Genomic DNA, 17,722 nt, shown 5'->3' with positions numbered 1-17,722 from the left:
TGTTTTTTTTTAATTAGTGGTGTCTCTTTTTAGTATTTTCGTTTTTTGTTTTGTAGTTTTAGCATTCTTTTTTAACTAGGAGTAGTTTTTAGATCACATAGCCAGTGGAACAAAATTTCGTTCATTTATGCATTTCATGTATATGTTGAATGACAATAAAAACTATCTTATCTATGTATCATGAATGCACACTCATGTTCATACTCACGCACTGTAACCAACACATGGCCAATTACACACACTTAGACATTATTTCCAACCGAGACTATTTCCCCCACAGCTTCCTCATGTTCTAATGGCTGCAACCCTCGACTGACACAACCCTGGGTAGGCCACCAATGACCGCAATGACCTGCGCTCCGAGGAGTGCCCTTTTCTAGTGTTTTATTGCAATCTACCCATTCAATTTTAAGATTTTATGTGTGCAATTGGACATTCTAGCCTTAAAGGTGGTGCTTGAGCACATGGCAGTTGGTCAGGGGCTATCCTGTTTCCTGACTTTTCTCACTCTCTCTCATGACAGGACCGTCTCTACTTTGTCATGGAGTATGTGAATGGAGGAGATCTCATGTACCATATCCAGCAAGTGGGCAAGTTCAAGGAGCCCCAGGCAGTGTAAGTGTATGCCTTGTTGTATTGCATCAGTACCAAGTGGTTTCTAACATATTTATTTTGAATTGAGTGTGTGGACAAGTAGTGATTCTATTGAACATCTGGGATTGGAAAATATTATCCCACAACAAACCATCATTTTTTGATAACCTGCAATCTTAGCCAAACATGGAAACAAGGTAGAAGTGCTTCTGTCCTCTGCACCAAATTGATTATCTCGAATTCCTATTTTCTTTAATAAAATATTGTAAAAGTAGGGCTTTGCTCTTGTGACAGCGTATGTTGCTATATCAGTGGTGCTCAAACTTTTTAATGTCAAGGACCCCCCAAATTATATGTATGTGGCTGCCGACCCCCATCTCAAAATGTTTTCTTCCAGGGACCCATAGAAGCAAAGATTTGAGTTAGACATCTTTGCTTTAAAAGAATATATGTATTCAAAGATTTGCACACATTTTCAAGATCTTTCAAAGCAGACATAGCTGTACAGTATATAGCAGATATACAAGCTCATAGTACGGCACGAAGCTTGTATATCAAGCTATTTTTGAATATTGGATTTATAAGTATAAAATAATACTTTTTAGCTCAAATCTAAAATGACAGATGCTTTCCCGGTCTTAATGGGTTAAGGCTCTGTAAATTGATAAACATGAACAACTATACATCCCAATACTACCAAACTATTTATTTATTTGTGTATTCCTGTATCACTCGTCCTTCAGGACATTAACCTCATTATCAAACAAATCATGTACTCAACTCATAACTCAGGTTTCTTGTCAATTCTCCGTAACATACTCACTATGGGATATCAGCGCCCCCTGGCGTTGATGCAGAGCTACATACCATAAACTCCCGGGCCATTCATTGGCTGAGAAGGGTATGTCACGTGTCCGGTAGACCGGAAGAGGTATAAAACCTCTTGCGTGACGTGGCTCATCCTCTTTCGCTTCTCTGCATGGCAGATGCAACAGCTCAAGACATACCTTAATAATAACAAACGTAACTTTGATCAGGACAGAAACCAGCTTTAGCCCACTCGGTGGTACTTGTACTAACCAACGGGTTTTCCTCCTATTAAAAAAAAAAGTTTTATTATTTCCGCTCCCGCGGCTATCTTCTCTTTCTTTCTTTTACTGCTAAAGCAAGTTTTCCTCCTTTGAGTTTTCCGCGCTCTTAGCCTTGCGGCTGAAAGCTAACAGGTTAGCTCGAGATGGAGGTTCCACGTCCCTGCGTATTGCTGCTCTGCCGCTTGATGATCGCCGGGGGTGACCCTCGTGGTTTCTGCATCTCGTGCCTCGGTCTCTACGGGGCCGGGGCATTTCCAAGATGCACCGGGACGCTGCGAGGACTGCGCTGTTCTCCACGCTGCACCTCGATAGCCGCTTAGCCAGGGCAGCGCCCTGGCTGCGGGAGGCAGCGACGTCTCGTCCCCGGTCGTCGCGGATCCAGCAACACGGCCCAGGGAACGTGGGTGGTGGGGCCCACCACGTGCGCTCACAGTCCACAATGGGCCCTCCGGCAGTCCCGGCTGCGAGCGGCGTTAGCCCCCGCTCGCAGCACCTCCAGGCTGCTACACAAGCCGTGCTACGCAGCACTGCAGCAGCCGCTAGCACCGTGTCTGGGAGAACCACCCAGGTGCAACTACCTAGCGGCACTTCCTCCCCCTCTTCCCAGCCGTCTACTCCGCTGCCACAGCAAGTGTACCGGGCCAGCGGTGCGTCGCCAGGAGACAACGAAGGGGCTCCGGCGACGGCGGCATAGGCGAGGGGAGAACGAGGCAGAAGCTCGTGAGTGAGTTAGCCCAGACTAGCTACGTTAGCTGCTTCGCTAGGTTAACGTCGCCTTAGTCAGGCAGTGTTTTGTTGGCTTAACACCCATGCAACAGGTTATTAACAGCGTTGTCCTAGCCTAGCTTGCCTCGCTAGGATATCACCAGCTTGTTAGCCTTCTCACTCTGTGTATCGAGCAAACCTCGGGGGCTTCTGAAGACCTTACTCGATGGACAAGATGGACGGCTCCTCGACTGCCAGAAGGCCATGTTTAATGAAAACGAATGTGTGTTTAAAAGTACAAATTTTTTTCTGCCAAAGAAATAAATGTGTTACATGTTACAAACGATCTCGTTCTTTCACGTGGCTTGAGTGCAGCGGAGCAGTGGAGTCCCCTACCGCGGGCTTCTCTGCTCCAATGCTCTCTGTATATAAGCCCATAATGTCTGTGATGCCCGAACTCCGGTATCCCAGACATTGATGGGCTAATATCTGTGCATGTAATGTAAATGTATCAACGTTATCAATTACATAAGCCCACACTGTCTAGAACACCCGAGTCCCGGTGTTCTAGACATTGTTGGATAACATCTGAAAGAGCAGCGGAGCAATAGAGTCCCCTGCAAGCGGGCTTCTCGGCTCCAATGCTCTCTGTGTATAAGTCCACAATGTCTGTGATGCCCGAACTCCGGTATCCCAGACATTGATGGGATGATATCCGTGCATGTAATGTATCAACGTTCTCAATTACATAAGCCCACACTGTCTAGAACACCCGAGTTCCGATGTTCTAGACATTGTTGGATAACATCATATGAAGGTAATATAAAAACCCACATCACCCCTGTCCGCCAGAGGGCGCAAATGCGCCAGTGGAATGGGGTCACGCCGGTTTTTGCCTTCCGTCCCACAGGAAGTGCTCACGCACCACTGTGAACCGGAAGTACTTCGGTCAGACATGACCCCTTGGCCGTACCGCCTCATGTTTTGTAGGCCACGTTCGCCTTTAACGAGCGACAAAGCATCCCCTACGGGGAGGAAGGTTTTGTCGCCTCACAGGCTTCCGTCCCACAGGAAGTGCCCACGCACCACTGTGAACCGGAAGTACTTCGGTCAGACATGACCCCTTGGCCGTACCGCCTCATGATTTGCAGGCCACGTTCGCCTTTAACGAGCGACAAAGCATCCCCTACGGGGAGGAAGGTTTTGTCGCCTCACAGGCTTCCGTCCCACAGGAAGTGCCCACGCACCACTGTGAAACGGAAGTACTTCGGTCAGACATGACCCCTTGGCCGTACCGCCTCACGTTCGCCGCTGGAGGGCGACAAAGCACCTCTTAGGGAGGACGACTTTGTCGACAAGATGGCGGCGGCCAGAGTAAGTTAGGAAGAGAGTAATGACAGTAGCGTCGATCCCATTGTGAGAATGGAATGCGGAAGTGCTCTGTCTACGTCAGTGAGATAGTTCCAATGTTGGAACTATAGCCCATAGAGGCCCGCTTTGCGGCGAGATCGAAGCGTGACGTTACTCTCTCTTCTACACTCTGGCGACGGCCAAGGTAGGATTAATCATTGATATATATATAGTTTTCACTGTATATATCTTTGGGCTTAATTCTGACGCCGGGGTTTTTCCCCGTGGCCAGTCTCGTGACTCCTCCGAGTCCTCCGTTGGCCCGAGGGTTAGCACCGCCGGCGGCAGTGGCAGCGTCACTGGTCCCCATGGCAACGGTCCCCATGGCAACGCTCCCACTCTCCGAGCGGCCGGTGACGTCATCGTCCAAGCCACTCGCTCGGTGTGTGAAGCAATGGAGGTTTGCAAGCCGAATGCTTAGGTATTGCTCACAATACTAAAGGGTTTCAGGCTGCATTTCTCCACAAATCCCCCCGTGACAGGAAAAGTATTGTTTTCCCGTGCAAGGGGTCCAGCAGCCAATACTCTGAGGGAGGAAGTCTCCTTCCTCTTGAGCTTGGGCGCTATTAAAGAATTACTTCCGATACTTCTGTTTACTATCCCAGTACATCAGCGTTACACTGTGTGTGTACAGGGTTTTTCAGTACAGCAGTGACACACTGTGATTGTACTGATCAACTCCCCTGATCCGCAACAACACATTGTGGTTGTACTGGTGTGTTTTCCACGTGCTCTTATGCATATAATCTCCTATGTCGGACACGGTGTTGTTCCTCTCATGCAGAGGGTAAGGCAACCATGTCTCTGAGAGAGGGGGTTCACTCTCTCTCCATAGTGAGTATGTTACGAAGAATTTGTCAAGAAACGCGAGGTTACGTTGTAACCCCGGTTTCCTTAGAATTCAGAGTAACATAGTCAGAGAACTATCTATGAATCGGAACCAACTGGTTTTCTATTCGTAATATTTTCTGGTGGAAAAGAAGGGGGGGGGGGTACGACCCATTCTGAATCTGAAGGGTCTCAATAAATACTTGGGTCAAAGAGCGGACCTCTGTCTCCGCCATTTTGGAGGGACAGATGCCCCCTTTGCCGTACCGCCTCACGGACTACAGGCCTCGTTCGCCACTAACGAGCGACAAAGCACTCCCTAAGGGGAGGACGACTTTGTCGACGCTCCGTCCGGAGCCTTTGGGCTCAGACGAGAGGGCGACGGCCAAGGTAGGCTTACTTCGGACGGCCCCGTTTGTCAGAGTGACAGCGCCGTTGGTTTCCATGGAAACAGACAGGCTGCGCTGGCGGACAAACCGGATGCTGACGTCAGGCAAGGTCCCCGTGACCGGTCACGTGACCCCGCCGGGTCCTAACGGACCGTTAGTACCTCTACTGCCTCGAGCGGTCACCTCAGGGTTAGCACCGCTGGCGGCAGTGGCAGCGTCGCTGGTCCCCATGGCAACGCACACAGGGTTAGCGCTGCTAGCACCAGTAGTAGCGTCTTTGGTCCCCATGGCAACGCACACACAAAAAACCGGTTCCCTTGGAAACGGATCTCAACGTTTCTTGGCCCATGGTGATTTAGCCTTGACTAGCTTGTTAGCTGCTAGGTTTGCAGAACCTCCAGTCAGGCTACTGTTGCTTCGATTGGTGGCTAACTGGCCTCACTAACAACAACACATTGCAGTGTTGTTTTTTGGTGCAGCGCATAGCCAGCCCCGCTAAAGCAACACCACGGTGGCCACCTTCCACCGCTACCCTTCCACGGTCTCTAACGGCCCCGCATGTGCGGGTCCGCTGGATCACGTGGCGACATCACCGGTCCAGTTGGAAACGTGTGCGTTGTCCGCACTGGGTGACATCAGAGCCCCTCCTGACTCGCTTGCTGAGGCAGCTTGTTGGAGAGTTTGCAGTCCGGAACTGTTTTACTATCCCGGTACTTCAGTGGTACACTGTGTGTGTAGGGGTTTTGTCAGTACAGCAGTGACACACTGTGGTTGTACTGGTCAGCTCCCCTGATCAACGACAACACACTGTAGTTGTGCTGGTGTATGACCCTCTCTGCGGACGGTGCGTTAAGGAGATGGGTGGACCAGCATTGTTTTCAATGCTTATTTCCACGTTCCTTTCTATCCACCACAGTCAGGAGGTGGCGCGGCACACAGACGTGGCCGTTTCCCCACTTGACGTCGAGGGGTTTTTCACCGTCACCGTCCGTCGAGCGTCTTGGTCCCGTCTCAGCAGACCACCTTCATAGGGGATCTCGCTGGGCTAGACCAGGCTCACGGCGCGTCTGTCCCGGGCGGGATAGACAGCGTTTCGGCCTAGGGTCTTCTCGCGTGAGGCGACAAGTCACATACAGGCTATGCGTGCAGGCGACGGGTCTCATGACTTCGGCCTTACACCTGTTTCGTTTGGACAAGCCCCACGTGTGACCTTTTTTCCCCGGAGGTGGATGTGGGCTCTTGGAGCCCCGTCCACCTGAGGTTGTCATGTCCTGATCGGAACCGACAACACCACGACCGTGTGTTATGCCAAAAAGCAGGGAGGCCTGGCCTCTCCAGTGTTGGACAGGCTAGCTGGCGATCTGACGCTGTGGTGCGACGCGCGCCTTACGTCAACCAGGGCCTCACAGGTACCGGGCCTCCTGAACAGTGGAGCGACTCTGTTGTCCAGGGGCATTTTTTGGTACGCAGATTGGCCTCTCCTCCGGAGATAACAAGCCAGATCTGGGCCAGGATGGCCGACTGAACTGCTTTATGCATTCCCGTCACTGGAGTTGGTCCTCTCAACTTGTCAGACTCCACGGACTGTCAGTGCCACTGGTGGCACTGGCGTGGGGCGCATGGAGGTTAGGAATAATCCTCTCCTCTACAACGAGCCCTGGGCCCTCCCCCCGATCAGAGATCTGCTACGGCAGGCAGGGGTCGGAATTTTCCACAAGCAACCTCAGGACCTAGACCGGTGGGCTTGGCCCGTGAGGGGGAGACCTTGACTTCTTATGGCCTGCCCCCTGAGGTGGTAGCTACCATCCAGGGGGCGAGGGCCCTTTCCACGAGGTCTGCGTACGACGACAGGTGGAACCTGTTCGTGTCATGGTGTCTGGGTCAGTCACCGCCGGTTGAGGCCTTCCGGGCCTCGGTACGCAGCATCCTCATGTTCTTGCAGGACAAATTGAACCAAGGTCTGGTTTTCTCGACGGTTAAGGTGTACCAGGCGGCCATTTCCGCTTGTCACGTGGGTTTCGATGACATGACGGTTGGCCGACATCCGCTGGTGCGTAGTTTTATGAACGGTGCCAGGCGGGCCAGGCCGGTCTCTAGGCCTCTGTTCCCGGCCTGGGACCTGGCGGTGGTGCTGGGGGCGCTTTGCCTCCCACCGTTCGAGCCTTTTCACTCTATGGATCTGGAGATCGTTAGTCTCGAAACGGTTCTTGTGGTTGTTTTCACTACAGCTACACGGGTCAGCGACATACATGCGCTCTCAGTAAGTTCGGAGTGCATGGGGTTCTTGGGAGACGACAGCAGGGTTTGGTTAAGCCCAACATGGCGTTTGTTCCCAAGAACGGAATGGTGACCCAGACACCGGTTGAGCTGATAGTTTTTCATCCGCCTCATTTCGCTTCGGCAGAGGATAGGCGGCTGCACTGTCTCTGCCCAGTGAGGGCGTTGAAGCTCTACTGCCAGAGGACGGCGGTCGGCCGGTCGTCGTCGCAACTTTTTGTCTCCTTCGGCCCAGATGGTCGGAGGAAGGCAGTGACTAAGGCGACGCTTTCTAGATGGAGTGTGGATGCCATTAGGCTGGCCTACGTCAGTAGTGGCGCTCCAGTTCCAGAAGGACTGAAGGCTCACTCTACTAGAGGCGTGGCTACTTCCTGGGCCCTCTCCAGGGAAATGTCGGTCCAGGAGGTGTGCGCGGCCGCAAACTGGTCGTCTCCATCGACTTTTGCGGCTTTCTACAGCCTGGATGTGGCAGCAGCGTCAGTGGCGCACGCTGTACTGGACATAGCGGCTGTCTCTAGTTAGGGTAGGGGAGGTTAGGCAGGTCTTTTGTGTAACCCGCCTTTTTTCCCTTCTCTACCTTCCTTCTCTTGAGTCCCCTCGGAACCACCGTTGGTAGGTTTCCAGGGGAGGAGGCCCTGTTTCCTTGTTTTCACTTATGGGTCAGACTTGTGTCTGTTCATTAGATGAATAGGCAGACTTGGTCTGTCAGGGTCCTTTTCTTTCAATTATATACCGCACCCCGGCCCGGAGGGCTGGGGCGCCCGTGAGGCCGAAGGTCACGTCCAGGGGGACGGGGCCTTATGGCTAGGGGGCGTGCGGACCTGAGATTCGGTATGGCTATAAGCCCCAGGGGGGTTTATGTATCCCATAGTGAGTATGTTACGGAGAATTGACAAGAAACTCAGGGTTACGGATGTAACCCCGGTTTCTTTAGAATTCGGAGTAACATACTCACCTAACACCCCTGTTTGTGTGCATCTGCATGCAGGAAGCGTGTTAAAGAGGATGAGCCACGTCACGCAAGAGGTTTTATACCTCTTCCGGTCTACCGGACACGTGACATACCCTTCTCAGCCAATGAATGGCCCGGGAGTTTATGGTATGTAGCTCTGCATCAACGCCAGGGGGCGCTGATATCCCATAGTGAGTATGTTACTCCGAATTCTAAAGAAACCGGGGTTACATCCGTAACCCTGAGTTATTGGGGAAATTGGTTTACTGCAAACGATGTAAACCCTTTAGTCAAACTATGACCGTTATCTGGTTATTCACAGTTGTTATCAGGTTATAGTGTCTATGTAAACATACTGTGTGTGTGTGTGTGTGTGTGTGTGTGTGTGTGTCTGTGTGTGTCTGTGTGTGTCTGTGTCTGTGTCTGTGTCTGTGTCTGTGTCTATTTCCTAGTGAAGGTGTTTTGACGTTGCTTTCTCTGGATGTCATTACAGGTTCTATGCAGCAGAGATCGCTTGTGGCCTCTTCTTCCTGCACGAAAAAGGAGTCATATACAGGTGGGACAATACGGTGTATATTCATCACATATGTACACTGCCCTCCAAATTGAATGACTTATAATATTACGGAGCAGTTTCTCTGATAAATCAAGACAAGTTGGCTGGCTTTTAGCAAAAACTAGATCTAATTAGCCAAAGGACGCAGAGTTTGGTGATGTGTGATTGTGTTTCTTTTTCTATCTCAGGAAAGGTCTCTGTGCATGCATTCTCTTTTTTTTCTGTCCCTCTACAATCTCATGCCATGACTTCCATTCTGCCCTGGTAGCTGCTCAATACAGCCCACAACCTGTACTGTAGCTTTGGAGGGCCGTGTCTGGCTCAAGGGAAAGAAGAGCATTTTTCAGTCACTTACCCAGTGGTTCTCAACCTTTTCAGGCCGTGACCCCCCAAAATAATTATATTTGATCTGGGGACCCCCCACCCTGACAAGCACTTGGAATTGTTGGGGTTGAGGCATTCAATTTAGTTTGACTCGGTTCCACAGATAAAGATTGTGAAAATAGCAGATCTACAAGCTCACAATGCGAGGCATTGTGAGCTTGTCAGGCATTGTCAGCTATTTTCATCATTTTCTTTCTTATATTATGACAATTTGGCCAATGTTTGACCAGTTTTGATAGTATAGTTAGTTGATTACTTTTGATGCAGTGATGGTATTTCTTTCTCTTTTTTTTAGGTATTAAAAAGGTCCCAAAAGTCCTTAAATTGTCACTTTACTGTCATCTAGGGACCCCCCCAAAATCATGTGGGACAGGTTGAGAACCACTGACTTACCCTGCTGAGGTCAAAACCATGTCTTCTTCCAAATTTGGTGTAGAAGTAATAATCCTAATAGCAAGTGTAGTAGATGAAACAAAAGCCTTGTCCTCACAGGGATCTGAAGCTAGACAACGTGATGCTGGATGCTGAGGGACACATCAAGATTGCTGACTTTGGCATGTGTAAAGAGAACATCGGCGAGGGTGTGACCACACGCACCTTTTGTGGCACTCCTGACTACATTGCCCCAGAGGTAAGGACCTCACTCTCTGTGTGTGTGCGTGTGCGTGTGTGTGTGTGTGTGTGTGTGTGTGTGTGTGTGTGTGTGTGTGTGTGTGTGTGTGTGTGTGTGTGTGTGTGTGTGTGTGTGTGTGTGTGTGTGTGTGTGTGTGTGTGTGTGTGTGTGTGTGTGTGTGTGTGTGTGTGTGTGTGTGTTCTGTTACATGAGGTCAGCACTGTTTGACCTAAGTGGCCTCATGCTCTTCATCACGGTCACTGCCACAGACACACACGCACACTTGCAAATGGACAGACATACGTGTGTGTCCCCTATACAACATTACACACACACACACACACAATGTTTTATCATTGTTTGTTGATGCTGCCTGCCAATGCTTATTCATACTTTAACTATTTGTGGGCTAATGTACTGTAGCTGGTCTCTGCTGTGTGGTGGGTTGGATATTGATTACATGTGACCCCTCTGGGGTCATACACATCTATACACATAATACACTGTCACACACCTATCTTGCACAAACACAATATTGTGCACTCACTCACCCAATAACACATATAATGCATGTCCACATGCACAATGACATAGATGGATACACACTCTCTTTCTCTCTCTCTCGCTCTGTTACATTTCAGGGAGTTGAGAGGGAGAAAACTGTTCTGGGATGTGTTGCAGGATCATCACCATCCACTAGTGTTATTATTTTTTTACTTCTATATAATATTTCTACTAGTGCTGGGCAACATAAAGTTTGATAATCAACAATATACAAAAAATTATTCAACATCAATGTTAACCACATCCCTTTTATAATTTGTTGTACGATGGTGTTGCAAAAAATAGTGGCTGACTGAACAATAGTAACTCTGCAAGCTCACAATGGGTCACATTTTTTCAACATTTTTAAAAAGATTTTAAACATTGTGGCCTCTAATGAAATGTCCAAAATAGGGACGCCAGTTTGAAAGTGCCTAAAAGGAAATAAGCTGCCAGAATTTGCTCCTCAATATCTCTCCATCACTTGTATTATTCAGAATGACCTTTTCAGAACATTAAGACGTGTTACATGGAGGTAAATTGTTGTATAATTATGGACATTCAGAGGGACCATTCCTGTAGTGATATGTACAGTGGTTGCATTGTAGTGCTAAGGATTGGGATTGGTCAAGTAATTATTGAAAATAAGTCACACCTGAGCGATTACCAAGAGAAGCATATTGGGGGATTTTGGCACATTTTTGGGGGGCGCTACCTACACCTTTATCTGAGTTGCCCATTCCACAATTGCACGATCCTTACAAGCTGTACCTCATTGTAAAGGTGAATAATCAACGATAAAAATGATATAAAATACAATACCAATTGGTATTATTAACACATTCGGTGCCAGAGTTTTATTAAAACAGTGTACGTTGAGTGCCAGAGATCTCATCGTTTGTAACGCTGTGCTGTTTAGAGCTCTAGACTCCACGTCGAGCACCCTGATGTAAACAATGGATGCGTGCACGACGATGGATGGTCCTGGCCTTCGCCTGGAACAATAACATCTCTCACTCGAGTCGCCAATGCGGAGTGATCCCACATCGAAAATGACTTGTTTTCCACACTGTAAAAAGTTAAGGAGATGTGGAGGTTTTTATCAAGGAGATAGAATGGGAGCGAACGGGAGCCAGGTTTTTTGGCACGGTGATCCATCTGTCCCTTCCTTCTCAGAGGCACCGTGGGTGGTTCCAAAGTTGCGCTAGCCCCCCCTTGTGGAAAAAGGAAAAAAACAATTTCACGGAGATCTCCGGTTATGGCACTCAACGCGTGTCTTTGCAAAACCGGAGAATCCCGGTTTTGGCACCCAATGTGTTAAAGGGGAGAAATAATCGACCGAAGTTAAGTTCCCAAACCTTTTGTGGGCAGTTTATTAGACCATTGGCTGTTTAATGCCCAGCTTTAGGTGAGCGTTTGTGTGTGAAAGACACATTCAGTGCTGGAGAAATGTCTTGGTGAAATTGTATGGTTTAATCAAATGTATACTGCGCTCCCTAATGCGTGCATTCATCTGTGGGGGTGGCGATCACAGCAGGTATGAAAAATATTCATGTAACACCCAGTAATGTAGTCGGTCATCAGGGTGCTGTCTGTTACGGCGTTAAGCGCAGCGTGCGCGTTTGTGTGTGTGTGCGCGAGCTGAAGAGTGTGGCCTTGAGTAGCTACAAGGCTGATCCAATACTGTCATGTAGCATTAGGACTAATGGTAAAGAGATGTCCACGCTGCCAACACACACATATATCCCCCACACACTGTGTTTAAACAACAACCATATTTATTTTGTATGGTTGTTGCCAGTATGAGCGGTAACCATGGAAAATAAAATGTTTGGCAGCATTCAGAGTTCATGTCACTGTTTGTGAGAGTTTTTAACACTGTTTCTTTACACCTTGCTGTTTTGGGGTCAATTTAAAGTATGCACACTTCTCCAGACACCATTACACCAGTGTTTGATTTTGTGTAGATTCTTCCTTACTTTGCTGGTAGGTTGGTTCTAAATTTAAATATCCTTGATTTTAAATGTTATTGACAAAATGTAATTCAAATGCAATTAATCACGATTAATCACAGCAATACATGAGATCAATTGGTAAAAAAATTGGGATGCAAAGTCAGTCATGTAAAACATTCAGATGCACTTAGCTATCTGTCTCTCTTTCTCACTCTATCTCTCGCACACGCACACACGTACACACACACACACACACACACACACACACACACACACACACACACACACACACACACACACACACACACACACACACACACACACACACACACACACACAAAGCTGGAATGAGTCAGCAGTGTTGAACTGGCCACAGGCATTCATTCAGTATTGAAGAAATAGATTGAGAGGAGAGAATGGCAGACGGGGGTCATGCTTGTCTGTCCCCATCACCCTCATCATCCTTTCTCTTTAGATAATCTATGGCACACACACAGAAACGTGATTATACACAAAGACACAGGTTATGTGCACAGGTCACCATGTCAGCATTCTGTTTAATGTCCGTCCAGTGGCACGTCTGCCAACGGGCGATGGGCTGCAAGGACAGCAGTGTCACAGCAGTGTCACGTTAGGACTGTGCGCTGTAACGTAACGTGAAACTGATCTAAACATAATCTCGAATGCCATTTTTCCATTGTATGGTACCGGCTCGACTCCACATATGCTACTCGCTTTTGCTTCCAGGAACGTTGTTTTCCACTATGATAGTACTCCTTCAGTGTAGCTGGTTGTCATAGCGATGTCCAACTATCCGTGTAAGAGAGCACTGGCTGGAATCAATCTATTTCGCCTACAATATATAGTTTCTTATAAACCTTTAGGTGAGAAATAGGCCATGCATTTGCTCAATGTTGATTGAATATTTACAGCTGCTGGTTTAAAAGTTTGTTAACGATATTTGGAAGCTTCCATGCGTTTATCGGCGAGTTCATCATGACGCAATGACACTATAGTGTCAATATTCTCTGACCAATCTGACCCAAAAAGGTGAATGGAGTCAAGTCAAGTTGAGCTAGTACAATGCAGTGGAAAAGTGCCATTAGCCACTCTCTCATTCACAGGCTTAGAATGCAGATGATCAATTTCCACTTTAGAATAAATATACAAATGATAGGAAAACGTGAAGACTATATTCTTTATGCCTTCATTCATACTTGACATGGATCAAATATCATGTCATTATGCCACAATTTGGAACCTCGGAAAGAAATCCGATGCACGAATGCCATACCTGTGCCAGCGCAGGTACTCTCCACATTGGGGGTTCCTGGACCTCAGGGCATAGGTCACCATTCCATATACCAGCCACCATCAATTAATATTTACGCATTAATCAGTCTCAAAAACTATTACTCCATAAATGAACAGGTAAGATGTAATGCTAGCCTTTTCAGGCTATCTTTCCTAAACGTGGTGGGGCACGGGGGATGCACCGCTCCTTCATTTTGAACATTAAGTGTCCTTGGTGTCCAAGTAAGAAGAGCTGTTATTTGCCTATCTACAAATAAGTCACTATTAGGATTGTAGACAATCACCTGTCCTTTCATGTATCTGGTGTATGGCATTCCACTCTCCCTCAAACTCACTCCCCTCCCCCTTCCGATGTTAAAATCATTATTTAACCATTTGCTTTATTGGGGTTTTGTTTACTCAAGCATAAGACATATGTATTGGTCAGAAATAACAGTAAAATGCATAGATTTCTCTCAAATAACGTAACACGTGACTCAGTGCCTTCACTGTTGCACATAGTCACGATGCAGACATATCTTTTTCAGAGTTTTTATTATTTTTTTACACCTGACCCAAATTCAACCTTCATTTCATGTCCGGAGAGACCGTAAGGTTAATCTTTTGACCAGGCTGCTTGTTTCATTGCGTTTGCCACTTTGAGGCTAGCCTCAAGGTCGGCACAGCTCCTCCAGCGAGCTGGCTTTTAACAGGCACGCTCAGGGACTCCCCCACTGAGCCTTTGACCCACACGCTAATTAAAAAGCATGAGGCATCATAAGAGATGAGGGCTTCCCCTCTTCCATCAGGGATCTGTCACTACAGCCCAGGATTAAAGCTTTCCATCCTTTGCTTGCTAGTGCTAGCAAAGTGCTTACCCAGAGGAATAGGAATATGCGGGTTAAGAGCAGTGTTTTGTGTGAAGTGTGTAGTGTTCTTCATCCACATATAGATTTGGCTTCCAAGTACTCTTATGGTCTTAAAGGAGAATTCCGGACAAATTAAGTGTTATCTTTCATGTCTCGTTACTCACCTAGCGACGTAAAAAGTGGCGTTCTTTTTTTCCATATATTCCCCTGTCGTCATTTTTTAAACACCCTCCGTTGTTATAATGGGAGCGTGGGGTAGTGAAGTTCGTCTATTATAACCGACGCAATGTTATTTTTTTCTCTACTACGATTCATTGTAGAGTCTCATGATAGTCAAACATGCGCTGAAAATTCCTGCGAGCCTGCCGTTAATGGCGAACGATTTAACACTGGATGCTTGTTTCTTTCCAGAACCTGGCAACTCGTGTTGCCAGATTCTGGAAACAAGCAACCAGTGTTAAATCGTTCGCCATTAACGGCAGGCTCGCAGGAATTTTCAGCGCATGTTTGACTATCATGAGACTCTACAATGAATCGTAGTAGAGAAAAAAATAACATTGCGTCGGTTATAATAGACGAACTTCACTACCCCACGCTCCCATTATAACAACGGAGGGTGTTTAAAAAATGACGACAGGGGAATATATGGAAAAAAAGAACGCCACTTTTTACGTCGCTAGGTGAGTAACGAGACATGAAAGATAACACTTAATTTGTCCGGAATTCTCCTTTAACTTGCGCCATATGGTCTTAACTTGCGCCATGGGGGTATGTCCAGTGTAATGTTCCTATCTACAGGATGCTAAAATGTCCGTAGCGCCCAGGCACTATCCATTGTGCTCGGCGCTACGGGCACTGAATTATTCATAGGTGTGTTTAGGGCGTTACATTAATAAAACCAATCAGAGTGTCAGGGGTGCCATCACTGTTAAGAACTAGGTCGCATCCGGCATAAGGCGCAGTCCTAAGTTGCGGAGAGAATGCTTTTCTATATTGAAAATATATTGATACTGATATTTTCTGTGTGAGTTTTGTTTCTTTCCATAACCGCTCGTCTAACGTGCATAACATCCTTTTCCTCTATTTCATCATAGGATGAAGAATGAAGTGCTTAGCGCACACCTCAATTGTTGAACATGAGTGTTGTGTTGTGACAGTGACGTGTAATGCGTTGAGCCAGAGCTGCCATTTCGCGTGAGACACACACAAATAACACTCTTCACACGTACGTTCACACCACACCTCCTATTTCTCAAGCATCCCAAAGGCAAAACTGTGTCAACTCATGCTTTGAAACGTCCACTTCTGCCGTTTGTTGAGCGACAAAGTGAATTAAATTATTCTTTCTGAAGTAGGCTATCCTAACGTTCTAGTAAAGATGAAAAGCAGAAATGATAGGTGCGTGCGTCTGTTGAGGGACGCTGTGCTCATTTATGCTCAAGGCACAGCAGCGTAATTTCATTGATCATTTATATTCCCATTCCCCAGACGTCGCCGATCAACATAGCTCTTAATATTAATTGATGTTCTTGTTCTTGTTCTACACTTAAAAAAGGTTAGATGTATGTGTCCCCTGGAATTTCCTCTCTCCTGTCGAGTTTATAACGTCAGTTTTTAGTTTTGCTGCTTAAATGTGTATGGTATCCCCTGCTCTCTGGTGACATTATAGCGTGCATGGAAACGTTTACAATTGCCTAAAGCAGCCTCTCTAATCTTATGTATCCCAACAATCGGGCAAAACATTTACATGATTATAGGCAATAGCCAACCCCCCCCAAAAAAACTTGCAAGCGCAGTGGGTTGCATGTGTGGGTTGTTGAGCGGGAGTTAGGGGTTCGATTGCAGTGCGAGGCAATAAAAACACTACAGTACTATTGTTTCTGATGTTTTTATGTGTTTGGTTTGTCTAATATTGTTCAACGTGATAAACATAGTTGTGTCTAAAGAAACTATCTCTTTTGCAGTCATCCTAAGGACTCTGCATTATTTCACCAGTCCTTTTTACCAGTTTAAATATCTTTAGTGTCAGTAGGCCTAAAACACATAAAATGCAGTTTTACACAAGCTAAAAAGTGATTACAGCTTCTAACTGTTTTTTTTTTTTTTGCCTTAAAATGACTTGATTTCATTATGGGGGGTTATATTTTAAACTTTTTTTTTTTTTTTTTATGTTAAGATTATAGCCCACTGTACCCATTGAAATAACTTTAAAGGGTTAATATAACCCATGAATTATTTTTTCAATGTGTCATTCCTGAGGGTTACAGTTCATAGATTATGGCCTTTGAGTTCCCTGAAAAGCGCTCTATAAATAAAATGTATAACTTTACATAGTCACATGTAGTCATATAGGCGCCGTCTCCAGGGGCGTCTCCAGTCCTTTCGATTCTCCATACATCTTGCAAGCTCATCAATACTTTATACTTTAATATAAATGCGGAAATCTTGCAATATCAGATTTGGCCACTAGGCTTCAGTGGCTTCAATAATCCTCTGCGGTTCTGGGGGCTTGGGTTCCAGCCCCTGAATCGCTTATGTTAAACAAAATGAGAATTCAGGCTGAGTGTCAGGTTACTCTGTGGCTGAAAGTATGGTGATGTGCTTGAATAGGGGTGTACTCAAGTCAAAATTTTAATCTTGACTTGATGCATTATACTGTATATATCCTTTGCATGAATAATGTGATAAATAACAGTGAAGGACATTGCACGATAAAGTGATGTTTTAATGCACTTTCATAATCAAAATTGTTCATGCTAGATCTCAGTGACAACACGCAAACACACACTCCTGGTCTAGCTTAAAAGAAAAGAAAAAGAAAACGACACAGCTTACCCCTTAGCTCCACTTAAGTCCTTGACATAAGTGCTTATGTTTAATTGATAGCGCTCCTCAGAAATACCTCACTTGTTTTGTCTGCCTCCCCCTATCACAGCAGCAGTTGAGCGGGAGGAAATATATGCCGGTGGACAGATCACTTGCAGATCTGTATTCACAAATCTGAAATGGTGGTAATTCAGGCGTTCCACAGAGTGGGTATGACTGGCAAATTTATAGCATGATTAAACACCTTAGGAAGAGTCGTTGACAGGTGTCACTGTGTGTGTGTGTGTGTGTGTGTGTGTGTGTGTGTGTGTGTGTGTGTGTGTGTGTGTGTGTGTGTGTGTGTGTGTGTGTGTGTGTGTGTGTGTGTGTGTGTGTGTGTGTGTGTGTGTGTGTGTGTGTGTTAAACTGAAAATTCCAAATAAAGAAATTATTTAATT

The 17,722-nt window shown here is 46.6% G+C and overlaps 1 protein-coding gene across 3 annotated transcripts in view; it reads left to right on the top strand.

The window, feature by feature from the left end:
- LOC308075092 (protein kinase C alpha type-like) overlaps positions 1-17,722 on the top strand; it is a 184,179-nt gene that overhangs the window by 133,615 nt on the left and 32,842 nt on the right. For all 3 annotated transcript variants that reach the window (XR_013932157.1, XM_080414714.1, XM_080414713.1), the window contains 3 exons: positions 524-615; positions 8,740-8,802; positions 9,679-9,817. Coding sequence is in view for 2 of the 3 variants with exons in the window: in XM_080414714.1 (XP_080270840.1) it covers positions 524-615; positions 8,740-8,802; positions 9,679-9,817 (294 nt within the window). In the remaining variant the exon portion in view is untranslated. The remainder of the gene's footprint in view (positions 1-523; positions 616-8,739; positions 8,803-9,678; positions 9,818-17,722) is intronic.

Source organism: Gymnoscopelus braueri, assembly GCF_963280865.1.
Source record: "Gymnoscopelus braueri genome assembly, chromosome: 2".
Taxonomy (NCBI): domain Eukaryota; kingdom Metazoa; phylum Chordata; class Actinopteri; order Myctophiformes; family Myctophidae; genus Gymnoscopelus; species Gymnoscopelus braueri.
The sequence above is the reverse complement of the archived record's forward strand: the minus strand, read 5'-3'. Positions and strand labels throughout refer to the sequence as shown.